Here is a 26,404-nt window from a genome sequence, read left to right as displayed (position 1 = left end):
TACTGGTCTAGAGTGTCTTTGTAAGCTGATGACCCCCACCTGTTGTTCAAAACCTATGGATAACACAAGCTCCTAAGTTTGTTCTGTTCATAGCCCCTATGGAACAGCTGGGCTGGATGGCCTTTTCTCTCTCTGCTGTGCAGTGCAGGTTCTGGGCACTAGGGATATGAAGAGGCTCTCAAGGACTAATTCTTGAAAATAAATATCAATGAGCTGCAACACAATATAAAATCACTGCCGCTAACATTGGTAGGTGATAAAATACTAGAGTGGTAATTAATGATGAGGACAGGGCAGTGACACAGAGGAATTGGATCCCTTGATAAGCTGGACCCATTCAAAGAAAACAAGTTTGAAAAGAACCAAATGAAAGGTCCTATACCTAGCAGCAAAACATGCAGGCTGCACCTACAGAATGGGGAAGTGTATCCAGGAAAGCACTAACTGAAGAGGATTTAGAGGCCATGCTGGGCAAGCCATTCAACATGTGCAACCAGTATGATGCTGTGGTGAACAGGGCTAATGCCATCATTAGACGTAGGAAAAGAGCAGTGAGTAGCATAAGAAGGTGACACACCATCAGTAAGACTAATCCTGGAATACTGCATCCAGTTTTGGTGTCCACCTTTGAAAAAGATTTTGAAATATTGGAGATGGGGCAGCAAAAAGCAATGAAATGTTTTGAGGGCTGGAGAAAAAATGCCTGCTAGTGCGCTATTGAAGGAGCTCAGCCTGTTTAGATTATAAAAAAAGATCAGGAGGTGAAGTCATTGAAGTGTTGAAGTGACTTCATGGAGAGAAAATATCAGGTATTAAAGGGCTCATTAATCTAGCAGAGAATAGAATAACAAGACCCAGTGGCTGGAAACTCAAAAGAAACCAATTCATATTAGAAATAGGACAAATATTCAACAGTGATGATGAATCACCAAAGGAACAAACTAGAAAGGGAAGTGGTGGGAATTGCCCATTTCTTGATGTCTTCTACTAAAGACTAGGGGGGAGGGATAGCTCAGTGGTTTGAGCATTGGCATGCTAAACCCAGGGTTGTGAGTTCAATCCTTGAGGAGGCCACTTAGGGATCTGGGGCAAAAATTGGTCCTGCTAGTGAAGGCAGGGGGCTGGACTCAATGACCTTTCAAGGTCCCTTCCAGTTCTAGGAGATTGGTATATCTCCAATTATTACCTAGATGCCTTTCTGGAATGTGTTTAGTGAAAAACTAGCTACTATGCTATACAGAAAGCATGCGATATGCAGGGTGTGAGATTACATGCTCTAATTATCTCTTCTGTCCATAAAGTCTCCTAATTTATGAACAACTGAGTGTAGCATGGGGAAGAGCCTCTCCTGTTCTGTTGTGTAGTCGGTGTCATCCCCACAATGAAGTCATTGAGTGGGATGATCCAGGGGAAGCAGCTCAAACATCCAATGTGGCTGGACAGAGGCAGGACAGCAGCATTGCAGGGGAGGGGTGGGTGTGGCAGTGACATCACAAGGGCCTTTGGCAGGACCTCCACCTATTGGACAAAGGTGGTGGGGAGGCCATGATCTCACAGAGATCTTGACATCAGCCAGGCAGGACAGGGGTGCAGGACAGGGGCAACCTTGGAGATCCCTGTGGCTTTGCTTCAGCACGTCTCCTTCTCGAGGTCTCTCCTTGAGGACTGAGAGAATTCACTTTCACATACATGAGCGCAAGGAGGACCCTCTTTGGAGTTTTCTCCTTTTCTTTTATTGATTTTGCTAGACAACAGACGTCCCTGTATAGAAGGTAAGAGCCTCCAAGAGGTTTGGAACCTGTTCAGTCTGATTCATCAGGTGACGGCTGAATTCTAGGAATGGAAAACACTAGATTGAGGTGGCAGCATTGTATTCCCAACGTACGACTTGTCCCTTAGAATCACTGGGGACATTGGGGTTTCTCCTTTTTGTTTTCCCTTTTCCTCTGTCCCGCCTACCTTTCTCTTCTTGCTTCCTTTGTCCTTTTCCTCCGCTCTCCTCCCACCACCAGGAGCTCTGTGTGTGCAGCGGGGGCCAGGGGCATTGTGGGAGGACCTCTCAGAGGTGAGACTGGAATAGTGCTCTGAGAGTGATCCCCTCGGAGGTGACTTACACCATTCTTTGGGCTATTTGATGAGAACCCTTAGCCTCCCACCCCTCAAAGTCTCAACCTTGATTGGCTGAGGATGGGGCTATTGACAGGGAGGAAACTCTGGTCTTTGTTGTTCTCTTTTATGACCAAGCAAATAAGTCACAACCAGTTATATGTTTGACCAATGTTGATGCTGCTCTCCATTCATTGTCTCAGAGCAGTTCATGATCCTCTCTAACATTCCAATTCTTCTAAAATACTTTCTGAATAATTACTATGAACAATTGTTGGTCTGTAGCTCATTTGAGACCAACTCTGCTACTGACTGGTTGCATCAGCTAAGACAAGTCACTGCTCCTTTCTCAGCCTTAGTTTCTCCTTCTGTCAAGTACGAATACCAATCCTCTCCCACCTACCTCACGATGGGTGGATGATGGGGATCCATGAAGAGTATCATTAGTAGCAGTGCAGAATAGGAGGTGTCCTATCATATTGAGCCATATCAGATTATGATGTAATATTCTATTTGATTTGTATTTTAATCTTTTGAAATTAAGAGCAGCAACTACTTAGCTCAGACTGAAGCATCTCATCTAACTTTCTAGATCAGTGTCTCCTCTTTGTGTACAATGAGACAGTTGAATGCACTGTGACAAACTGGAGATGCTCTTGTTTTGCGAACAAATATTTGTTTGCAAAGAATTTTCATCCTACTTGTTATGATTTCAAGAAACAAAGTGGCTTAGTCTGAATTGATTTTCTGAGAGAAAAGGGGTTCCATGAAAATGTTCACCCCTTATTTCCTGGGCTCTATCCCTGCCTCTGTGGGGATTGTTGTCTCTTTGGTAGAAGAGGAGTCAGGACTGTTGGCTTCTCTTTCTGGCTCTGTCACCGCTTTGCTGTGTGACACCTTGGGTAGGTCCAATGGGAATAGGGTCAATTCTCTAACTCCAGGCAGCAGAGAGCCTGGGTAAGAAGGGATGCTCAAGCTGTCTGCGAAGGAGAAAGGGACGTTTCCAGGTGCTGAACGTCAAGAACTCTAAACTTTGCTAAAATGGCTAGTGTAGAGAAACAAGAAATAGTTGGGGCCAAACTTTAATTATTGTCTTTTTTTAAAGCCCATTCAGGAATGTGAGTGCCAGAGAGCCATAGAGAGGGGGAGGGAGTGTGAGTGCCAGAGAGCCAGCTATGGGAGGGAGTGTGCATCAGTGGTTAGTGAAGGGGTGCATCCATGGCTCTGACACTCGGTGTGACCCTGAGCCGGTTTGCCATCAGTAGGGTTGGGGTCCCATCGCTACAGCCCAGGGGGGTTGGGAGGCTCCAGGAAGGTATGTAAAGTGCTGGGATGTCAGGATCCTGGAGCCGCTGTCACCTCCACACTAGGGCAGTGTTCTGCACCCCGCTGCTGCTGGCTGACTTTCTCCATTCCCTGGCAGTAAGACAGACTCTTGTTTTCACAGCCAGTCGATCACCCTAGTGTCATCACCCTGCCTGCTCGCTGGGCAGGGTAACGCCTCAGGTCACCACCCTCTCCAGCCTGCCTTGGGCTTGGAGAGTGAGGAGGAGGGAGAGGGACATCTGCTGACCCTGAACATCCGCCATCCATCATACCATCACCTACAGCAAGTGAGTGGCATTAGGGTTCCTCGGTGGCTTCCCCTGTGTGTCTGGAGAGAGGCAGAAAGAGGGGGAGAGAACATCTCCAAAGGGGGAGTTCATTTGCAAACAGCCCCCAAGAGCTCCTCACTCTCAGACTGGGCAGGGTCTTCTCCAGAGCCGTCTCCAGTGTGTTTGGCAAGGTCCCAGCAATGGGGCTCCCAGGCCTTCCCTTGTGGGACACTGTTCCCCAGGCTGAGAGTCTCTGAGCTGGGCCAGACCCTGTGAGCTGCTGAGCATGGAAATCAATGGGGAATGAGGAGGGCCCTGGTCTTCCTGTGCCTAGGGTCTTTGTGACTTAGACGTGGGGAATGGTTTCCCAGGAGAAAGTCCGGACTCCTGGGTTCTGTTCCTTCTCTAGCTTGGGCGGGGGAGTGTGGCCTGGGATTGCAGGAGGGGGCTGCTTGTCCAGAGTAACCAATGGTCTTTGGGACTGACCCCATTGCTCTAAAAGGATGAGATTTCCTGGATATTGCAGCAGCAGCAGGGATTAGGAGGGGGAACATTGGGAGCAGATCATGCAATGAACTCCTGCCAGTGTGTGTAGCTTGCACTCCCTGCACTCCTGTGGGGGTAGAAGGGGCTGCTCTGGTTGGAGCAGGGTTGAGAAGGGGCCGAAAAGGCCCATGAGTGAAAGGCTGCCTTGAGCCCAGACTCACACCTGCTCCCCGCTCGATTCCAGGATGGCCAGGCTCCTGAGGATCTTCAGGAAGAAGGCTCTGCAGGTGGCTCCAGAGCCTGAGGGAAGCAGCTGCCATCTTCCCAAGGGGCAGAGCAACCTCTCCGTCCCCGCTGGCGGGGAAGCAATCTTCTGGCGAACAAAACCAGTTCCCGGCGCAGGCGCTGAGCTGGGAGAGGCCCCGACTAGGCCCAGATGGAGCTGGCTCAGGATGCGGTTTCACAGACAGGACCCAGCCCAGGAGGGGCGCCGGGCAGGGAGGCTCTGGGGCTTGTTGTGTGGGCAGTAGCGGCCCCAGGAGCCCAGCTCTCCTTCCCAGCGGGAGGCATCGCCCTGCCCAGCCACTGAGGATCTTCCAGCCCCCTCAGGCCAGGAGGTGGAAGATCCCTGTCCCAGCACCAGCAGCTCAGCATGGGACAGCAGCAGCGCCTGGGACTCTGGCAGCAGCAACGCTGATGGACGCTGCTGCTTTGTTCCAGGTGAGGAGCCAGGCTGGGCTCAGGGATGGGTGAGGACAGGAATGTGAACACCCTGGGCCCAGAAGTTCTCCTAGTGATATGGTGTGTGTGGGGGGGGGGGCGGTGTCCCCAGCCCAGGTGTGTGGCCTGTGCCACATGAACCCCACTGACACAAGCAGCAGTCACCCAGCTGCCCCTGCAGCAAGGAGACCTGGGGGTGGGCTATCAAGAGCTGCTGCCACTTTGTCCCCTTATGCTCTGGGGCTGGGGGAGTGGGCACCTCCCATGGAGTCCTGGACAGTGGATGGGGGGCTCTCGGCTATGGGCTTCTGAAGCTGTTGGGGGATGAAGGCATCCCTGAGAGGGAGGTGTGGGGCCCGATCTGCCCTGGGTACCTGAGGTGGGAAGGGGGGGGGTCTTTAATCCTGCTCTCCCCACCACGCCCCTGTCGTTCCCCCAAGTGGCAGCAGGCATCACACCCTGTTACCTTCTCTCCCTGGTGCAGGGACCCCCAGGGATTCAGAGGAGGAGGAATGGGTGGACATGTCCACAGATGAAGCTGCTCTCAAGGTCATCAGAGAGCAGCACCAGTGTAGAGAAAAGGTACAACTGTTCCCCACCTGGGCTGGAACCAAGATTGTCCTGTCCCTTCCCAGCATCCCCACCCCGTGCCAAGGGTCTTGTCCCTGATGATCCACCATCCCTAATGGGGCCTTTTTACATCCATGATGTGGGACCCCCAAGATGGGGGTGTTTGTCCCACAACAGCCAAGGTCTCCTCCCCCCACAGGCACTGTCCCAGTTCCTGATCCTGCTTGTGTAGGAGTCGTGGGGGATTTGGACACTTGGCGGGTCCCCACAATCCCCCATTGAGGCCTGAGCCCTGGAGCTGGTGTGGGTGGGGCAAGAAGGTTCCTAGCTAACAGGTTCTCTCTTGCTATACCCCACTCCTGGTGGGTACAGGATGTGGGTCAGTAGCTCATGTTCCTGCAGGCCATCTACCCCCCGTGTTTTGCTGCACAGGAGAGAGGGCATGACACGCTGGGGCCGTGCTGCTGCAAGGTGGCTGTGGAGGAGAGGATTGTGGTGAGTGAGACACGTCATACAGCAGCTGGAGAGAGGAGAGAGACATGAGATTGGCAGGGGTATCGCCGGGCTAATGTGGGGGGGCTGGGTGGTGTTGGAGGAGGCAACAGAGGGCAGGGATTGCTGGGGCTGAAGGCTGGGGAGAAGAGAAGGGAGAAATTGTGAGATTGGGCAGTGGGGGAATTGTGGGGCTGAGACTGGGGGACAAGGGATCACATGGTCCCAGCTTGGTAGTTGGGATGGTGCTGAGGGGGGGCAGTTTTGACAAAGAGAAAGAAAGAAGGGGATTGGGACTGAGCTGGGCAGTAATCCTGGAAGGGGGACAAGTTTGATGGGCAGGAAGAAATGGGAGGAGCAGGAGGTAGTGGGGGATCCTGCTGGCCATGTCGGGCACTGGCTGTGTAATCTCCTCACTGGGAGGTGTCAGTAGGGCCCGAATCTCTCACGCTCCTTTGTCTCCTTCACGTCTCACAGGAGCTCCTTGAGGACCTTCCTAAAGACTCTCCACCCAGCGCCATCCTCGCCAACTCCCTGGTTGCAGTGGGCAACCTCAGGTACCGAGACAGCCCCCTCCTTGCCCCTGCTGGCTCCCCTAACCCCAGTGCTGCTCAGGCCCAAGGCTGGGAGTCACTGTCCCTCCCACTCCCAGGTCACCTCCCAGGAGTGGCTCCTCTGGCAGAGATGGTGAGGTGGGAAGGTTCACTCTTTCCTGGCTGGGCTGTTCTTTTCACTCCACTAACATTTCAGGGTCCTTGGGGAGGGGCTCACTCCCGGGCTCAGATACAGGAGGGGCAGCAGGCTCTAGGGAACAGGCGCTATTCCTGTCCTGCCACTGTCTGTCTGTGATGCCTTGGCCTTGTCATTCCCTAGCTCAGTGCCTCAGTTTCCATTCTCGCCAGCCTGTGCCTATATCCCTGTGGTTTCGTGTCTATGTTGGTGACAGTCCCACCCCCGTACTGCACAGTCTAATACCAGCTCCTCTCTCTTGCCAGCACCATGAAACCTGCCCTTGAGCCTGACCTAGAGACCCACCTCTTGCGAGCTGCCCTTCGCTCTGTCTTCACCCTGGGCATGGAGAAGGACACCAACATCCAGCTATGTCCTTCTCCTCCATCCTCCTCCTCTTCCAGAGTGGTCCTTGGTCCCTGCTGCCTTGATTCGCTGGAGCTCCAGATTTAGGGGTGGGGTAAGCAGAGATGGAACAAGCTGCAGGGTTGGATCCTTCCCTCCAGAGGATTACCCCTCCCTGGGGGATTTCTTTTTTTCTTATGCCGTGTTTTGCCCATCAGCCCAGCTTCCATCCATAGTAACTTGGTTTCAGGGTAGCAGCCGTTTTAGTCTGTATCCGCAAAAAGAACAGGAGTACTTGTGGAGTGGAAATCCATCAACTTCATGAAAAAACTCGTACAGATACAGACAGACATCATCTTCCTTTCCAAATGCAAACAGATGGACATCATACCAAAAGGACTAAAGGTAAAAAATCCATTACAATCTACATATCACACAGACTATGCTGACAGATTGTGCCACACACTCTCAAAGAAACTGCAAAACCACCTGATCAACATCCTATACAGCAAACAGGGGAAGATTAAGACTGAACTCTCAAAATTAGATACTCTCATGAAAAACCAACCTTCTACACAAACTTCCTCATGGATAGACTTTACAAATCTAAGTTGCCACAAGTACTCCTGTTCTTTTTATAGTAACTTGGCTGTTTCATCCTCTTCTGCCTACAAGGCCCTCTGCAGAGACCTGCTAAGCTCATGGATCAAAGATCCAGGTGTCATCAATCCTTGCTAATTGCCTGCAGTGGGATGTGAATGAGAGAGGCCAGGATGTGTGTTTGGGAGTCTCAGCAGTGCTTCCCAGAGACCCCTCTTCCCATCCTGTGGCAGGTGTAGGGCCAGTTTCCCTTACTCTGACCCATGCTTTGCAGGCTCTGCACAAAGTCATGCCAGAGCTCCTGGATGCCATGCTGGGGAACCTGCTGGCAGAGTCCCCAGACACAGACAGGCTCCACTACATCTTGGAAGTGAGCCCCATAAGGAGGGGTGGGAACCAATTTTACCTTAACTCTTTGGGGAACTGGTAAGGAGAGACTGGAAGATCCACTTTCTACTCTGTCCTCCTAGCTGGGTCCCCAGTGGGGAGTCCTTGGTTGGGGAGATCAGTGCAATGCAGTGTCAGGTCCTGCTTTCTTGAGGGACAGAGGAAGGAGCTGGGACTTCAAGCCAGAGCTCTGCCAGCTTTCTGACTCCAGGCATAGGCGGGCTGGCTCCAATGGATTGTAGGATCTGCTGCTGCAGGGGCTGTGGGTTCGGAGTGTTCCTCTTGGGGAGGCAGAGTCCGAGCAGGGAAAGAGGTAGGCTTGAGTCAAGTTCTTCTTGTCCTGGTTAAGTGTTGTCCCTGGGCTTTTAAGGGGACCATGCTCCAGCCCCTGCTTGGCATCCCAAAGCAGCTCCTGGCTCCCTTGGCAGCAGAGCAAAGGAAGGGTCTATCTCAGGCTCCTCTCCCCCAGCATCTCCTGCAGAGGGGCTAAGGGGAAGGAGCCTTCTGGCCCAGGTGGGACAGGGAGCTGACAGGAAAATGCTGATGGAGTTCCCTCTCCTCTCCCTTCCATTAGATATCAGCAGAGTTCCCTAGGATGGGTCACCACGTGGCACAGCTGGCTCTGTTTGTTAGTGACCCAGACAAGGACATCGGCCAGCAGGCCAGGGAGGGGACTTACCGGCTGCACCAGCTGCTGCTCCAACAGAGGGGTAAGGAACCCGCTGGGATACGGAACCCAATAGGGGACTGTACAAGAGTTCACTGGGGCTTGACCCTCTCCGGGGCGGAGGGGAGCCACGCCGGCTCACTACACTCCAGTGGGTCCGGGGGATTAGTCCAGCCTGGGGGTCTCCCTCGGTAGCCCTTGCGGGATTCGGCTGAAATGTGGTTAGTCTGGCCCTGGCTCCGGCGGGGCAACAACCACTGAGTCAGGAGGCTCAGGCCCTCAGGCAAGGCTGAGTCGTAACAACAGTTATGAGCCCTGGCCCTAGGTCAGGGCGGGGCAACAAACACTGACTCAGGGTGCTCCAGCCCTCAGGCAAGGCTGAGCAGTAATAATAGGCTTCGGCCTCCTCAGGCCAGGGAGACAGGGAGTCTGCCACCCAGGATTTGTGTGGGGGGGACGCAGGCCCTCCCACTCCACTGCATCCCAGCCCGGGGCCCTAGCAGCGGCTGAAGATCCGCTGCTTAGCCAGTGGGGATCCTGGCTGCAACACACAGACATAGGCTCTGGTAAGGCTGCAACCAGACTGGGGTCGGCTACCCCTGGGCTACTTCCATACCCCCCCTAGGGCCCTACCTGGGTCCTGGCGTTGGCCTCTGGGGGGTCCAGGAACATGGGTTCATCGGGGCAGGGGTTGGTCGGCGGGTCCGGCAGCTCCTCTGGATAGTGGGCACAAGGTAGCTCCGGCAGCTTCTCTGGATAGCAGGCACAGGGTAGCTCCGGGCGGCCGCCTTGGGCCACAGGAGCTTCCCAGTCTCGGGCTCCCTCAGGGACATCTGCCCTGTCCAGCAGCTGGGCTCCTACTGAGCTCTGAGGGTCAGCCTTTATAGTTCCAGGTCATAGAATCATGGAACTTAAGATCAGAAAGGACCATTATGATCATCTAGTCTGACCTCCCGCAAGATGCCACAAAAGCTGACCCACCCACTCCTGAAATAATTCTCTCCCTTGACGCAGATGTTGAAGTCCCCAAATCCTGATTTAAAGACTTCAAGTAGCAGATAATCCTCCAGCAAGCGACCCCTGCCCCATGCTGCGGAGGAAGGCGAAAAACCTCCAGGGCCACTGCCAATCTACCCTGGAGGAAAATTCCTTCCCGACCCCAAATATGGCGATCAGCTGAACCCCGAGCATGCGGGCAAGACTCTCGAGCCAGACACTCAGGAAAAAGACTTTCAATATCCCAACATTGACCCTCGGTACTAATTACCAGTGGCGGCACGTTATTGACCTATTGACTAAATCACGTTATCCTATCAAACCATTCCCTCCATAAACTTATCAAGCTTAATCTTAAAGCCAGAGAGATCCTTCGCCCCCACTGTTTCCCTCGGTAGGCTGTTCCAGAATTTCACTCCCCTGATGGTTAGAAACCTTCATCTAATTTCAAGCCTAAACTTCCCGACTGCCAATTTATATCCATTTGTTCTCGTGTCCACATTAGTACTGAGCTGAAATAATTCCTCTCCCTCTCTGATATATTTAAAGAGAGCAATCATATCTCCTCTCAACCTTCTTTTGGTTAAGGAAAACAAACCGAGCTCCTCAAGTCTCCTTTCATACGACAGGCTTTCCATTCCTCGGATCATTCTAGTGGCCCTTCTTTGTACCCGTTCCAGTTTGAATTCATCCTTCTTAAACATGGGAGACCAAAACTGCACACAGTACTCCAAATGAGGTCTCACCAACGCCTTGTATAATGGGACTAGCACCTCCTTATCTCTACTAGAAATACCTCGCCTAATGCATCCCAAGACCGCATTAGCTTTTTTAACAGCCACATCACATTGCCAACTCATAGTCATCCTGCGATCAACCAGGACTCCGAGGTCCTTCTCCTCGTCCGTTACTTCCAACTGGTGCGTCCCCAGCTTATAACTAAAATTCCTGTTAGTCATCCCTAAATGCATAACCTTACACTTCTCACTATTGAATTTCATCCTATTACTAATACTCCAGTTTACAAGGTCATCCAAATCTCCCTGGAGGATATCCCGATCCTTCTCCGAATTGGCAATACCTCCCAACTTCGTGTCATCCACAAACTTTATCAGCCCACTCCTACTTTTGGTTCCGAGGTCAGTGATAAATAGATTGAATAAGATCGGACCCAAAACCGAACCTTGAGGAACTCCACTGGTAACCTCCCTCCAACCCGACAGCTCACCTTTCAATACGACCCGCTGCAGTCTCCCCTTTAACCAGTTCCTTATCCACCTCTGGATTTTCATTTCGATCCCCATCTTTTCCAATTTAACCAGTAATTCTTCATGCAGTACCGTATCAAACGCCTTACTGAAATCAAGATATATTAGATCCACCGCATTTCCCTTGTCTAAAAAATCTGTTACTTTCTCAAAGAAGATCAGGTTGGTTTGGCATGATCTACCTTTCGTAAAACCATGTTGTAATTTGTCCCAATTGCCATTGACCTCAAGGTCCGTAACTACTCTCTCCTTTAATATTTTTTCCATAACTTTACATACTACAGATGTTAAACTAACAGGTCTGTAGTTACCCGGGTCACTTTTTTTCCCCTTCTTGAAAATAGGAACTATATTAGCTAATCTCCAGTCAAACGGTACAACCCCTGAGTTTAGAGATTCATTAAAAATTATCGCTAACGGGCTTGCAATTTCACTCGCCAATTCCTTTAATATTCTAGGACGAAGATTATCCGGGCCGCCTGATTTACTACCATTAAGCTGTTCAAGTTTGGCTTCTACCTCGGATACTGTAATTTCCAACCCCACACCTTCATTCCCATCAGTCACTCTGCCACTATTCCTAAACCCTTCATTAGCCTCATTAAAGACCGAGGCAAAATATTCGTTTAGATATTGCGCCATGCCTAGCTTATCCTTAATCTCCACTCCGTTTACAGTTTTAAGCTGTCCCACTTCTTCTTTTTTGGTTTTCTTCCTATTTATATGGCTAAAAAACCTTTTACTATTGGTTTTAATTCCCTTCACAAGGTCCATCTCTACCCGGCTTTTGGCCTTTCTCACTGCATCCCTACACCCTCTGACCTCAATAAGGTAGGTTTCTTTGCTGATCCCTCCCATCTTCCACTCCTTGTAAGCTTTCTGTTTTTTCTTAATCACCCCTCTGAGACGCTTGCTCATCCACCCTTTGAGGGGCGGGCTCAGAGCTCCCTAGCTCCACCCACTCTGGCCTTCGAATGGGCTCTTCCTCCTCCGGGGCGGAGGGGAGCCACACCACCTCACTACGCACCCCCCCCTCAAGTCTGGCTCCTGCTCGTCGGGGCCAGGCTCTTCCATACCTCTGAGGCGGGACAGGAAGTCTGCGTTTGCATGTTTCTTACCAGCCGTATGCTGGATGGTGAACGCGTAGGGCTGTAAGGCCAGATACCATCGCAATAATTGGTCGTTGTTTTTCATTTTCATCAACCAGTTCTTCTCCCGGGGAAATAATTTTCGGCTGAGATATAGAACTGGGTGGTCCGCTCCATCGACTTCTTGGGACAGGACAGCCCCCAGCCCCACCTCTGAGGCATCTGTCTGGAGGATGAACCTCCGGTGGAAGTCCGGGCTGTATAGGACCGGCTTTTGGCAGAGACACGTCTGGAGTGTCCGGAAGGCATCTTCACATTCAGGGGACCACCGTACCTGCCGGGGGCTGTTCTTTGTCATCAGTTCTGTTAAGGGTGCTGCGATGGAAGCAAACTGGGAGATGAACCACCGATAGTACCCGACAAGCCCCAGGAACTGTCGGATGTGGCGTTTTGTGGTAGGCATCAGCAGGCTGCCAGGACTTGTACTTTCCCAACGAGGGGCTTCACTCGTCCTCCCCCAATAGCATACCCTAGATATGTGGTCTCCTGCCATCCGATGCAGCATTTTTTTGGGTTGTCCGTCAGCCCCGCCTGTCGCAGGGACCTCAGGACCGCTGCTACCCATTCCAGGTGGTCTTCCCAGTGGTGGCTATAGACTACGACATCGTCCAAATAAGCTGCCACATAGTCTTGATGGGGCCGTAGTAGGTGATCCATTAGCCGCTGAAATGTCGCCGGAGCCCCATGGAGGCTGAAAGGCATTCGCATAAACTGGTAGAGTCTCGTCAGAGTGGTGAATGCCGTCTTTTCCTTAGAGGTGTCATTGAGTGGGATCTGCCAGGACCCTTAACTGAGGTCGAGGGTGGTGATGAACTGGGCCTCCCCTAGGTGGCCCAGCAACTCGTCCACGCAGGGCATAGGGTAGGCGTCGAAGCGGGAGATGGCATTCACCCGCCGGATGTCTATACAAAACCGGCGGGTGCCATCGGGCTTGGGTACCAAGACCACTGGGCTACACCACTCACTCTGAGACAGCTCGATGACTCCTAAGGCCAGCATGGCCTGTACCTCTTCCTCCACCTCTTGTTGCATCCGGTATGGCAGTGGCCTGGTCGTTTCCCGGATTACCCTCCCCGGCTCGGTCTGGATAGAGTGATAGACCAGGGTCGTGTATCCAGGAAGGGCCGTGAAGGTTTCCTGGAAAGCCTGCAGGAGGCATTTGGCCTGCTTGCACTGCTCTTGCGTAAAGGTGTCGCTGAGCAGGGGAGCAGCGAGGTCCTCTGTCTGGGTGCACGGGGACCCAGTTCAGGCTGTGGCAGGTAAGGGTTAATCAGCAGGCCCTCCCGATCTCTCCACGGCTTCAACAGATTCACGTGGTATCACTGGGTCGTCTTGCACCGGTCGGGTTGGTGAATCTCATAAGTGACGGGCCCAACCTTCCGAGCTACCTCGTGGGGTCCCTGCCAATGGGCAAGTAGCTTCAACTCACTCGAGGGCAGGAAAAGCAGGACCCGATCCCCGGGTTCAAAATCACGCACCTGCGCCTCCTGGTTATAAGTCTGTTCCTGTCTGTCCTGTGCAGCCTTTAAGTTTCCATGAGCCAGGGCCCCAGCCTGAGCAAAGTACTCCTGCAGCTGGAGGACATACTTCAGGAGTCCCTGGGTGGGAGAGGGAGACTGCTCCCAAGTTTCCCGCATTCAGTCCAACAGGCCCTGCGGGCGGCGCCCATATAATAGTTCAAATGGGGAAAACTTGGTTGTTGACTGAGGTACCTCACGGATGGCAAGCAGCAAGGGAGAGAGCAACTGGTCTCACCGGCGTAGCTCCTCTGGGGGGAACTTCCGCAGCATCTCCTTGAGGATCCGGTTGAACCGTTCCACCAGCCCGTCCGTCTGCGGGTGGTATACGGAGGTGCATAATTGTTTAACCCCCAGGAGCTCGCAGACCTGCTGTAACAACCTGGAGGTGAAATTGGTGCCTTGATCTGTTAAGATTTCTTGGGGCAGGCCCACCCGAGCAAAAACCTTCACCAGTTCCCCGGCGATGGTCCGGGCGGTGGTGCTCCGCAATGGAATGGCCTTGGGGAAATGGGTGGCATAGTCAACGATGACCAGGACATACTGGAACCCGGAAGCACTTTTTGGGAGCGAGCCCACCAGGTCCATGGCCACTCGTTCAAAAGGCGTCTCTATTATAGGCATGGGGACCAGGGGTGCCTTGGGCACTCGCTGAGGAGCGGCTAACTGGCACTCTGGGCAGGAGCTACAATAGTTCCTCACCTCCTGGTGAATACTCAGCCAGAAGAACCGTGTCAACATCCGGGCGAGAGTCTTCTCATGGCCCAGATGCCCGGCAGCCGGGATGTCATGTGCCAGCTTCATCACAGCTCACCAGTGACACCACAATACCAGCAGCTGTGTTTGGGGTTCCTTCATGAGGGAGTCACGGTCGATCCGGTAAAGATGATCCCAGTGTTATTCGAAGGGGGGCCACTGGGTTGCACGCTGGGAGTCGATGATGGTCCCATCGACTGCCGTGAGCTGTTCATAGGCCCGGCTAAGGGTAGGGTCAGCTCTCTGGTCATGGCAAAAATCAGTATGGAGGAGGGGTTCGACCGTGGGCTCCAGCAGGGGATTGTCAGTTTCTTCGATCCCTGCTTCAGTTTCCGGGGTCCTGCACACCTCTTCCGGTAGGGCCTCCTGGCGCTCTCTCTCCAGCGCTGGGGTCGACCGGAGGACCTCCTCAAAGGCGAGCCAGTCCCGCCCCAGGATCACCGGGTACGCCAGTCGAGGAGCCAAGCCGACAACGATTCATCGGGTGATGCCAGCTACTGTCAACGGGACCCAAGCACTAGGGTAAGGCTGGACATCCCCATGGATGCATTGCAGGTGAATCGTTCCCAGGCGGGGGTCTGCCTGGGGTCCCAGAGCCTGGCGAATTAGCGTCTGGTTGCAGCCAGAGTCGATCAACGCCTGGGTGGCCTGGTCCCCGACAACTACCAGGACCGTGATCTTGGGAGCCTGTGGTAGCCGAGCCCTGGTGTCCCCTGCATAGGCCTGCCTGAAGCTGCAGTCCATTTCCATGCAGTTCCGCTGCAAGTGTCTGGACTTCCCACAACAGAAACAGGGTACGAGTTCAGGGCGACTGCCTCAGGAGGAGGCTCCCTTCGGACTCCTAGGGGAACTCTGGTGGACCCTCACGACCCCTGTGCTGGGTCGTGAGGGGAAGGGTCCGAGGGGAAGGATCCGGACATCTGAACCGAGACCCCGGTCGGGGCGTCTCCTTGTCTTTCAGCGTTGGAGCGTTCGGGCCCAGGGTTTTGAGGTCGGAAGGCGGGCCCCACGGGCGTTTCAGCCGTGAGAAAGTCCTCCATCAGCGAGACAGCCGTGGCTAACATTGCCGGCCGATGGCGGAGCACCCAGGCCCATCCTTGGGCCGGTAGGGTGTGCACAAACTGTTCCAGGATGACTTGTTCTGTGACCTCCTCTACCTTCCTTGTCTCTGGCTGTAGCCATCGCCTACACGCCTCCTTCAGTGCTTGGGCCACTAGCCGGGGTCGGGTGCCCGAGGGGTACGTCTGGCTCTGGAACCGCTGCTGAAAAGTCTCTGGGCTGACATCTAAGGCATCCAGGATCATGGTCTTTACCCGGCTATAATCCCTTGCCTCTTCCGTCGCCAGCCCCCGGTATGCCGTCTGGGCAGTCCCTGTTAGGTATGGGGCCAAAAGGGTGGCCCATTGGTTCTGGGGCCACCCAGCGACCAGTGCCACCCATTTGAACGTTACCAGGAATGCCTTGGGGTCATCGCCAGGGCCCATCTTGGTTAGTCGCACTGGGGCAGCGGGGCGTGGTGACCCAGCCCCGTCCCCTGGCTGCGGGTCTATGGGGTGCGGTAACGCTGTCACCAGCTGTTGCAGCCGGGCTCCGAGCTGCTGAATAAGCTGCTGCTGCTGGAGTTGAACAGCATGCTGCTGTTGCTGCTGCTGGAGTTGTGCAGCGTCCCGCTGTTGATGTTGGAGCTGGGCAGCTGCCTGCTGCTGCTGTAGCTGGGCAGCCTGCTGCCGCTCCTGACTCTCCGTCAGCAACTTAAACAGCTCCATCTCCATGGTTCTCTGGGGGTGGATCTCTCCCACCCGCCCCTTCTCACAGGGGTCAAGGGATCAGATCCCCACTTCTGGCACCACGTGTATAAGAGTTCACTGGGGCTCGACCCTCTCTGGGGCGGAGGGAAGCCACGCTGGCTCACTACACTCTGGTGGGTCCAGGGGATTAGTCCGGCCACGGGTTCTCCCTTGGTAGCCCTTGCGGGAGTCGGCTGAAATGTGGTTAGTCTAGCCCTGCTTCCGGCAGGGCAACAACCACTGAGTCAGGGTGCTCAGGCCCTCAGGCAGGGCTGAGCAGTAATAATAGGCTTCGGCCTCCTCAGGCCAGGGAGAGGGGGAATCTGCTACCCAGGAGTTGGGTGGCAGGGGGGACGCAGGCCCTCCCACTCCACTGCATCCCAGCCCGGGGCCCTAGCAGCAGCTGAAAATCCGCTGCTTAATCAGTAGGGATCCTGGCCGCAACACACCGACATAGGCTCTGGTAAGGCTGCAGCCAGACTGGGGTCGGCTGCCCCCAGGGTATTTCCATACGCCCCCCCTCCCCCCGACCCTACCTGGGTCCTGGCGTTGGCCTCTGGGGGGTCCAGGAACATGGGTTGGTTGGCGGGTCCGGCAGCTCCTCCGGATAGCGGGGCACGGGGTAGTTCCGGCCAGTCCAGGCAGCTGCCTCGGGCCGCAGGAGCTTGCCAGTCTTGGGCTCCCCCAGGGACATCTGCTCTCTCCGGCAGCTGGGCTCCTACTGAGCTCTGAGAGTCAGCCTTTATAGTTCCGGGTCACCGCCTGACCCTTTGAGGGGCGGGCTCAGAGCTCCCTAGCTCCACCCATTCTGGCCTCTGGATGGGCTCTTCCTCTTCTGGGGCAGAGGGGAGCCACACCGCCTCACTACAGGGACTGAGAGTGACCACAGGTGGATAATGGGACCCCAGACAATTTCTCTCAGACTCAGACTGACCTCAGCTGGAGGACAAGTCTCTCTCTGTCTCTGTTCTTCTCCACTGTGCAGCCACCAAAGGGATTGGAAGGACACAAACTGCAACCAGAATGATAAAAGTGTGTGTGTGTCTCTCTCTCTCTCTCTTTCTTCCAGGGCTGACCATACACGAGGCAGAAGATCTGTGGTGCCATGACTGGCACCGGGACAGCAGGCTCTTGGGCTATAAGAACACAGCCAGGGTGGAGGAGGTAAGGACACTGTGGCAGGGCATGCAGGGGTGGCTCTAGACATTTCGCTGCCACAAGCAGGGCGGCATGCCACGGGGGGCACTCTGCCGGTCGCTGAGAGGGTGGCAGGCGGCTCCGGAGGACCTCCCGCAAGTGTGCCTGCAGCGGGTCTGCTGGTCCCACAGCTTTGGTGGACCACCGGAGCCGCGGGACCAGCGGACCCCCCGCAGGCGTGCCTGTGGGAGGTCCACCGGAGCGCGGGACCAGCGGACCCCCCGCAGGCGTGCCTGCGGGAGGTCCACCGGAGCCGCCTGCCGCCCTCCCAGCGACCGGCAGAGCGCCCCCCCATGGCATGCTGCCTGAAGCACGCGCTTGGCGTGCTGGGGCCTGGAGCCGCCCCTGAGGGCATGACACAGCTGAGGGAGTGGGGCTGGCTGGGGTCCCTGCAGTGGATGCCTCCTGGAGACATGGATGCCATTGCTACGTGGCCTAAGGAGAATCCCCGGGTGGGTGAGTCAATATAGGATTATGGCTTTGGGTGTCTCTCTGCTCCTTGTCCCTCTGGCTGATCCCCAAGTGTCTGAGAGGAAAGCACTGGGTCAGTTAGTCATTATTGCTTGATTGGACCCTTGTTTAATTCCCTGCACCCTGTAGAAGCAGAGAAAGGAGGTGGGGTTTGTCCAATTCCATTGCCAGTCAGGAAGCAGAATGCCCCAACCTGGGAACTGGGTAGGGGACACAGTGAGCTCCAGAGCCAATATGGACCACATGCGCCCCCCTCATGTCTCCAGACCCGGCCTGGGAATGGCAAAGTGTCTGGACCTCAGCCACTGTTCCAAAGAAGCACATTGTCACTGACCCAAGTTGTGGCTACTTGCTGCACAAGTAGAAAATCAAAGACCCCCCCGTCTCACAACTGTGGTGAGAACATCCAAACCTTGGAACACATCATAACCCAGTGCCCCCAGATTGGAGTCAAAGGTGAAATGGGTGATTTCCACAACATCACAGAGGAGACCTTGGAATGGCTCCTGGATCTACAAGTGCATTTACAGAATGCTGCTCTAGAGATGCCACGTGAGGGAGATTGTGAGCTTGTCCTGCCTCCCGCAAGCTGAATTGCTGCAGCAAAAAAAGTTTCCTAGGAGTGTCTTTGATGGGGACTGGGACATGAGTTTCCTTATTCTGGTCAGGTTGCAGATTGGAATTCCCTTTGGAAGAAACCAAGGAGCTGCAGAGGCCTTACCCAGCTACTAGAGAAATTACTAATTTGGGGGGAATAGACCTTTGGTCTGTCAGGTCCAACCCTCTCCCCACACCCTCCACGCACACTCCTCTAGCCACTGAGGTGCAGGAGATCTCTCTGCTGGAAGCAATACAGGGTCTCCTATCATCTCTGTGCACTGCACAGCAGAGTGGGCCCTGCTCACCCACATTAGAGATCTATTTCCAGCCCATCATGGCCCCTGCGATAAATTGCCCTCCAGAAAGAGCCACTGGAGGCTATGGTCAACAAGCATTTGTCACCTTTTAATAAAGGGGCTTCCCTGAGCCATGGGACTGTGAAAGCCTCCTGGGGAATGAACTGCCTTGGCTACAGCAGCTTTCTTACCCTCCCGTTGGGGCACCAGACGGTGAGGACATTCTATCTCCAGGGCTTGGAGGCTGGCTCTGGGTAATCTGCTAAAGCCTCGTGTCCTGTTGTTTTTAGGTCTTTGGAAAATTCTTCTCTGAGGGGCAGAGAAAATACTTCCTCCAGACAGCAATGCTGGCAATCCATGACCCCCTGCTGCATATCAGCCAGGCTGGGCTGCTCCTCACATACTCCATCCTGGGGGAAGCCCAGCAGCTGATGGGGGACAAGGTAAGCAGCTGCATTAGACTCAGGAGATTGGGGCAGGGCCCAGGTCTCATTCCCATCCTATCACCATTCACTGGCCTGGGATCAAGGAGTCTAGTGGGGACTTCTGGACTTCATGGACTTGTGTTCTTTGGATATGATGCTCTGCTATCACTCGTGGGAAGGGCAGGAGAGTCCCTTAAGTACCCTCTGTGAACCTTTCCTGCCCCACATAGCTGCACCCATTTCCCCATGACCTAGTTCCATGTCACCCGAGCCACAATCTAAAATTGCTCCCAACACTTGCAGCCTGGGAGGTCAAGAACTGATGGGTGATGGCGACTGGCCAGGCAGTTCTGAGGCACATGGTTGGGGAAGCTTGTCCTGCTGCTGGCAGGGCTGGACCCGCTCTAGAGAGAATGGGAGGATTCAGTCAGCAGGGGCTGGTGACCTGCCCTGTTCACCAGGGCTGCCATCCTGTGGCTTCAGCATTTGTCACTGGGGTGACTTGGGGAAAGCTCTCTACCTACCCCCCATCCAACTTAACTGCTGCCAGAATCCCTCCGGCCCCCCCTCCCTGCCCTACCTGGGTGGGGATGGAGATGGGGTGGAGGAGAGGGTTCTAGAAACTCGAGCGGTGTCCCCAGATGGGTTGGAGGTGGAACAGCTGTCAGGGGCACTGAGGGGGAGGTGGCAGGAGCTAACCCTACAAGGAGGGTGGTTGGCCCTGGAGGTCACTAGTGAGGACAATAAGCCTCCATCCTGGGGATCAGGAGGGTGAATCCACCACTCAGACATGAGCAGCTGCTGGGTGGAAATGGTGCTGGTTCCAGGTGCCCTTAATCCTCTCTGATTCCTGGGCAGCATCTCAGTCTCTGACATGTTCTCATTCCCCTGCAGCTGGAGGATGTCATAGCCAAGGTGATGTGCCAGCTCCGCATAATCCAGCACTTGCACCAAGTGTCCGAGGCATTGCAAGGGCTGCGCCTCATCTGATGCCCTTAAAGGTTCCCCTCCCATATTCAGCAGCTCCCACTCCCTGCTGCAGGTACTGCTCTGTCTCACTGTAAATGGAGGGCTAGTGGAAGGGGAAATGGAGGCCCCTGTCACTGACAGAAAATCTCTCCCCTCTCTGTGGACCAGGCTCCTTCCCTCTGACCCCAAACTTCCTTCATCTGGGGCATGAGCTCTTCCCCTCACTCTCATACCCCTCCCCTCTTATCATAGTATATTAGGGTTGGAAGGGACCTCAGGAGATCATTTAGTCTAACCCCCTGCTCAAAGCAGGACCAATCCCCAACTAAATCCCTAAGTGGCCCCCTCAAGGATTGAACCCACAACCCTGGGTTTAGCAGGCCAATGCTCAAACCACTGAGCTATCCCTGCCCCCTGCTTTCCTTGCTCTGACCCCCCCCATCCCATTCCCCGTGCTCCCACTCAGAGATCTCCCTGCCCCATATGGCACAGAAGGACCTTTGTCTCAGGGCTACAGACTGTCTGCCCAACTGAAGCTCAGGAAGCTCCACATTTGAGGAGGTGAGGTTGGATCAGAAGCTCAGGGCCTGCTTCACCTCCTGCCCTTTATTCTTCCTTTGGCCCTTCTATGGGCTCTCGGAGGGTAACATGAATAGGAACCTCCTCCCCACCTGTCTTCTAGGCCCTGGGGTGTGTGACAGCCTCCCAGATGGGTGCAGTCAGAAGCTGAGCCACCTCAGGGAGCAGTGGGGACAGGTCACCTTGTCCTATGAAAAGCAGTGCTAGTTCTCAAAGAGGCTGAGAGGGAAAACCCCGCTCCCTCATGGAGGTAAGAGCCGTTTACTTCTTTGGACATATGGGTCTCCTGGGGGAGAAAGAGGATCCCTGCTGCATAGCCTGGTTGCGAGCTTCCCCCATCCCTGGGACAGAGACATCTCCATCAATGTGCCACTCTTGTTTTTTTTCCTAGCAAGACGCTCCCCAGTGATGTCCTCAAACCTGTTCTCCTGGGAGTGTTTCTGGGAGGAGGCTCCCGTCCCTCAGTCTCCAACTCTATCGTGCAGTCTCATTCACAGAACATCTCCGCTCTCCAGCTCCACTTCCCGCAGCAGGACAAACAAACCTTCAGCTCCTAGAGACCTGACTCTGACCTCCTTCTGATCAGCAATGGGGTTTCACCATCCCCTCAACAAACCTGTCAGCCTCTGAATGGTGAATTGTCAGAGTCACCAGAACCAGCAAAACTCCAACTGAAGCCAGTCAAGCCTTTGTGAACTTAGCCCCTCTGGAAACCAGGTCTGAATTTGAGAGGTCTGAACTCATGAACTCCTAGACTTTAAGGTCAGAAGGGACCATTATGATCATCTAGTCTGACCTCCTGCACAATATAGGCCACAGAATCTCACTCACCCACTCTTGTAATAAACCCCTAACCTATGTCTGAACTATTGAAGTTCTCAAATAATGCTTTAAAGATTTTAAGGTGAAGAGAATCCTCCAGCAAGTGAACCGTGCCCTATACAGCAGAGGGAGGTGAAACACCCCCCAGGGACTCTGCCAATCTGCCCTGGAGGAAAATTTCTTCCTGAGCCCAAATATGGTGATCAGCTAGACCCTGAGCGTGTGGACAAGACTCACCTCAACCAATAAGAGCAGCACTGGGCAGCGCGGGTCTGTAACAGGGAAAGGAGAGTGCTTTCCCCCGGGCTGCAGAGTCTGGGGCTTAGCCAAACTGATTACAGACTGAGTCCTACCTCAGAGGGACCAAGTATTGGCTCCAAAAGAACCAGATTTTAGCGGTGATAAAGCCTAACTGGGCTATGAACTGGAATGAGAACTAGGTAGGAAGTTGAAAGCAGCAAAGAAAGCCTAGAAGGGAACTTGAGAAGAGAGGTAGGATGTGCCCAGAGAAACCTGCAGCAAAGAGAAAAGAGCAGCCCTAACTGTTGAGTACAGAGGCCTGGGCTGCTACCAGTGTCAGGGTGGGAGCGGGTTCATCTACTGGCCCCAAAGAAGGGGGCATACACACACCCAGAGAGGGTTACCAAGCCCAGCAAAGGAGCTGCAGGCTGAGCCAGAGCCCCAGCAAGAGCAGAAGAACATTTTTTCTGGGAAGACCTCTTTGGACTTTCAGTGTGTGACAAGCTGAGCCCCAGAAGCATGGACTAAAGGTGGTGAGCCGGCCAGAGGGCTGAATTACCAGGCAGAGAGACTGCCATGCTGCTTAAGTGACCATCAGTGGAGGACCAGAGGGCACCTAACAATGAGTAGATTAATTTATTATTGGCATAGTCAGTAGGATTGAATTCCCCCTGTCATCTGTGAGGGCTCATGCAAGTCTTGGTTACTGAAGGAAGGTCCGTCCCCCCAAGTAGGATTTCCCATTTGAGTTCCTCTGGCCTCTCTCCCTCCACCTCTTACCAGGTCTACCCACAAGTGAGCTTTCCTGCTCCCTTTTAAATCCTTCCCCCAGTCTGTGCTTGCCCTGCCCCCAGGAGTGTTGGGGTGGGGCTGGCTGAGGCCAGAGCAGCTCCTTAACCCCTTGTTGCCCTGTTACAAGAGGTAAGAAATAAGATCCTCCCTTCCCCAATTGCTCGGGGGAATCCTCTCAGAGCAATCAGTGTAGGGCTTTATGCCTCTCTACAAACTGATCCCTTTACGTGGTGTGTCAAGAAGCTGCACACCCCTTGGCAGCTTTGTTTAGAGCAATATTAACTGCCACAGGGATTTCTGCTCTCAATGTGCCAGCCCTAGGTGACCAGATAGCAACTGTGAAAAAACGGGACAGGGGATGGGGAGTAACTGGCACCTATATAAGAAAAAGTCCCCAAAACGGGACTCTCCCTATAAAAAGGGGACATCTGGTCACCCTAGCCAGCCCTGCAGGAAGGATTCTGTGAAAAGTGGGCATTTCCTTTGCTCCAATCTGGGCTCTGCAGTTCTGATGCTGCAGAGCTGATACGGAAGGCTGGAGGGTTCCTGGAGAGCATGCTGCAGCACCAGCAATCCCATGCTGCCATGGCCATGGGGACGGGGTGGCAAGTTGTATGGGCCTGTGGTGCCTGGGCTCCAGTAATCTTGAGGGCCTGGGGTCTTGGATCCACCAACGTTCGGGGTCGGGTCTCTCCCTCGGCCCTGCCTGCTGCCCCCACGCGCCTCCCCCGCGTGTCCGCCGGCCCCCACTTGCTGCTCCTGCGCATCTCTCCCTGGCCCAGAGCATCCCTGTCTCTCTCATGCAGCTCCATGCTGCCTTCCTGCATTAACTGCCACCTCAGGGTCCTAGTGCCCCCTTTTCACTACTGCCAGGGCAGACTGACCCTGAGCCTGCCCTTCCCCCTCAGACCCTTTCATTTACTGGTGGGACACTCCACCAGCACAGGGGAACCCCCGCCCGCAGTCACCGCTCCTGCCTCACGCTGGACAAGGGGCAGACCCACCCCACCGCCAGTGAGGCTTCCCCCCCTCCATGACACCCACCATGGGGGAGACGAGGGGGCTTCCTGTAACTGAGGGTACGTCCATACTACCCGCCCGGGTCGGCGGGTAGCGATCGACTTCTCGGAGTTTGATATATCGCGTCTCATCTAGACGCGATATATCGAACTCCGAATGGCGGTGGCGGAGTCGACGGGGGAGCCACGGACTTCGATCCCACACCGTGAGGACGGGTAAGTACTTCGAACTAAGGTACTTCGAGTTCAGCTACGCTATTCACGTAGCTGAACTTGCGTACCTTAGTTCAACCCCCCCCCAGTGTAGACCAGGCCTGAGAGGGGCCCTAGGAGCACATGCAGTGACAGTGGTGTGAGGTGAGTGTGGTGAGGATGTGGGGGGGAATATAGGGGGCCCTCCCCCGAAGCTCATTGCTGCCTGCAGGTAGAGGGCTCGGGGAATCCTTCTCTCTGGACCTTGCCCCGGGGAAGCCTGTCTGTACCCCAAACTCCTCACATCCCCTGCCCTGTCCCACCCCAGAGCCTGCACCCCCAGCCAGAGCCCTCACCCCCCTGTCAAAGTTCCTTCCCCACTCTGAACTCTGGGGTACAGATGTGGGGATCCGCATGAAAGACATCTAAGCTTATTTATACCATCTTAGGTTAAAACTTCCCCAAGGCACAGCTTCTTTGCCCTTGGACGGTACGCTGCCGCCGCCAAGTTGTTGGTGTCACTAGGCATGACTCTAGGTAACTCAGGAGGGTGGAAAACCATAAGTGTCAATGAAGCCTTCCTGTATTAGGCCTGAATGAACTAAAGTCACTCCATGTCTGACCAAAGCCTTTCCATGTTTGAACTTTAATCGACCTAACAAGCTAGCAACAGAGAATGGAATGTGTAACAGCTAGTTATCAGGTGCAACCCCACTCACACCGGTACTAGGAAATAATAATGAGGCCTGTATGCCTCTGGCTAAGGGGCAAAATAACAGATCAAAAGAAATAAAACAAGATAACGGTTCAAAGAAGAGTTACTAATGAGCTAGGCTGGTTCCCGCCAAGTATGACTTAACTGCTTAATGTAATTGCTATTGCAAAGTGTATCTGCTACATGGGAATGAAAGGTAGGGGGAGTGGGGGGGGCGGGATAGAAGAGGCTTAGTTAAAGTTATGTATAAAAAAGAGAAAAGCGGCTTGTAGCTGTGTGCTTGATCTGAGACAAGTCTGTCTCCTGGCACCGCTTTGAGATCTCAAATAAACTTTGTCTGCTTCTTCACCTTAGTGTGTTTATTGGAGCGAAGCACACCGGGCAACGAACCGCTGTTGCTGTCCTCGGGCATTCTGTGCCGGCAACAAAGTGTTTTAAAAAAGAATCAGGGAAAGGACCACTTGGAGTTCCTATTTCCCCCAAAAAATATCCCCAAGCCCTTACACCCCATTTCTTAACCAATTTGTTACAAAGTGATCAAAGACCCAAACCACTGGGTCTTAGGACAATGGAAAAATCAGTCAGGTTCTTAGAAGAAGGATTTTATTTAAAAACAAAAAGGTAAATATTACCTCTGTAAAATCAGGATGGAAGATAACTTTACAGGGTAACAAAAGATTTAAAAACACAGCAGAACTTCCTCTAGGCTTAGTTTCAAAGTTACAAAAAACAGGAATAAACCTCCCTCTAGCCAAGGAAAAATTTACAAGCAAAACCAAAAGATAATCTAACATGCCTTGCCTGGCTTTTACTTACAATTTTTGTAATATGAGAGACTTTTTAGGGTGGTGTATAGGAGAAGGAGTTTTCTGACCTGATGCTTCTCTGCTTCCCAAGAGAAAACACAGACACAAAAAACACAAACAAAACTTCATCATTCACCCCCCCCCCGCACGATTTGAAAGTATCTTTTGTCCCCATTGGTTCTTTTGGTCAGGTGCCAACCTGGTTATTTGAGCTTCTTAACCCCTTACAGGTAAGGAGGATTTCTAGGCTACCCTCAGCTGTATGGTTATGACACTCCCACACCCCAAACCTCTGCCCTAGCACTGAGACCCTCCCACACCCCAAACCCCTCATCCACAGCCCTCACCGCTGCACCCCAGCCTTCTGCCTGAGCCCCTCCCGCATCCCAAACCCCACAGCACCAGCCCCACCCCAGAGTCCTCACATTTTTACATTATTTTAAAAATATATACAGTAACTCTTTGCTTAACATTGTAGTTATGTTCCTGAAAAATGCTACTTTAAGTGAAATAATGTTAAGCAAATCCAATTTCCCCATAAGAATTTATGTAAATGGTGTGTGTGTGTGTGGGGGGGGGCGTTAGGATCCAGGGAATTTTTTTTTGCCAGACAAAAGACTATATTATATATATTGATATAGATATAGATAGATATACAGGAGAGGAGTCCCAGGCCACCCAGTTTACAACCCTGTTTACCTGGAAAGAAGACAATGGACAGAGGCTTGGGGCTGGGGATATCAGATGCTCAGCTGGGAAACAGGGGGGCTCTGGACTGGAGAGGGGGAGCAGGCAGAGCCCACCGGGATGCAGGGGGACGGGGTTGTGCTGTGCTGAGGGAGGCCAGGCTTGAGGCCCTGAGAGTTTCCTGTGCTGTGTTCAACCCTCAATAAACCCTCCTGTTTTATGCTGGCTGGGAGTCGCTCCGGTCTAGAGAACAGGGTTGCATCAACCCCTTCAGGGGTGGAGGCCCCGGGGGGTCCAGAGCGAGTGGACTCTGTGAGGGGGCCCATGGCGAGAAACAGGTGTGCTAAGGCTCAGAGAGGTGTGGCTCCAGGAGGTGGAGGGGCCTGACCCCAAGAGAGGGTGGACCGCTGAGAACGGCTGTCACA

The 26,404-nt window shown here is 53.7% G+C and overlaps 1 protein-coding gene across 5 annotated transcripts; it reads left to right on the top strand.

The window, feature by feature from the left end:
• The first annotated feature begins 1,588 nt into the window (after positions 1 to 1,588).
• LOC120408987 (protein MROH8-like) lies at positions 1,589 to 23,149 on the top strand. 5 transcript variants are annotated; one of them, XM_039546243.1, is made up of 12 exons: positions 1,589 to 1,772; positions 3,554 to 3,719; positions 4,432 to 4,907; positions 5,392 to 5,489; positions 5,850 to 5,972; positions 6,447 to 6,526; positions 6,965 to 7,448; positions 8,605 to 8,740; positions 17,239 to 17,333; positions 19,024 to 19,176; positions 20,053 to 20,200; positions 21,098 to 23,149. In XM_039546243.1, the coding sequence occupies exons 7-11, from the start codon at positions 7,365 to 7,367 to the stop codon at positions 20,146 to 20,148; spliced, it is 564 nt and encodes a 187-aa protein (XP_039402177.1). In that variant the 5' UTR covers positions 1,589 to 1,772; positions 3,554 to 3,719; positions 4,432 to 4,907; positions 5,392 to 5,489; positions 5,850 to 5,972; positions 6,447 to 6,526; positions 6,965 to 7,364; the 3' UTR covers positions 20,149 to 20,200; positions 21,098 to 23,149. The 5 variants fall into 5 exon arrangements, with proteins under 5 accessions (XP_039402177.1, XP_039402180.1, XP_039402176.1 ...); XM_039546244.1 differs by lacking the exons at positions 1,589 to 1,772; positions 3,554 to 3,719; positions 4,432 to 4,907; ... (1 more) ...; positions 5,850 to 5,972; positions 6,447 to 6,526 and adding an exon at positions 20,594 to 20,956 and having other exon boundaries at positions 6,860 to 7,448; XM_039546245.1 differs by lacking the exons at positions 1,589 to 1,772; positions 3,554 to 3,719; positions 4,432 to 4,907; ... (2 more) ...; positions 6,447 to 6,526; positions 6,965 to 7,448 and adding exons at positions 7,516 to 8,013; positions 20,594 to 20,956.
• The last annotated feature ends 3,255 nt before the right edge of the window (positions 23,150 to 26,404 follow it).

This window comes from Mauremys reevesii, linkage group 7, assembly GCF_016161935.1.
Source record: "Mauremys reevesii isolate NIE-2019 linkage group 7, ASM1616193v1, whole genome shotgun sequence".
Taxonomy (NCBI): Eukaryota; Metazoa; Chordata; order Testudines; family Geoemydidae; genus Mauremys; species Mauremys reevesii.
This window is presented reverse-complemented; position numbering and strand designations above follow the sequence as displayed.

Coding starts and splice junctions, on each gene's coding strand:
- LOC120408987 (XM_039546242.1), top strand. CDS start 1,690: ATGAGCGCAAGGAGGACCCTCTTTGGAGTTTTCTCCTTTTCTTTTATT. Junction 1,773..3,553: donor CAGACGTCCCTGTATAGAAG/GTAAGAGCCTCC, acceptor TTGTTTTCACAG/CCAGTCGATCACCCTAGTGT. Junction 3,720..5,391: donor CATACCATCACCTACAGCAA/GTGAGTGGCATT, acceptor TCCCTGGTGCAG/GGACCCCCAGGGATTCAGAG.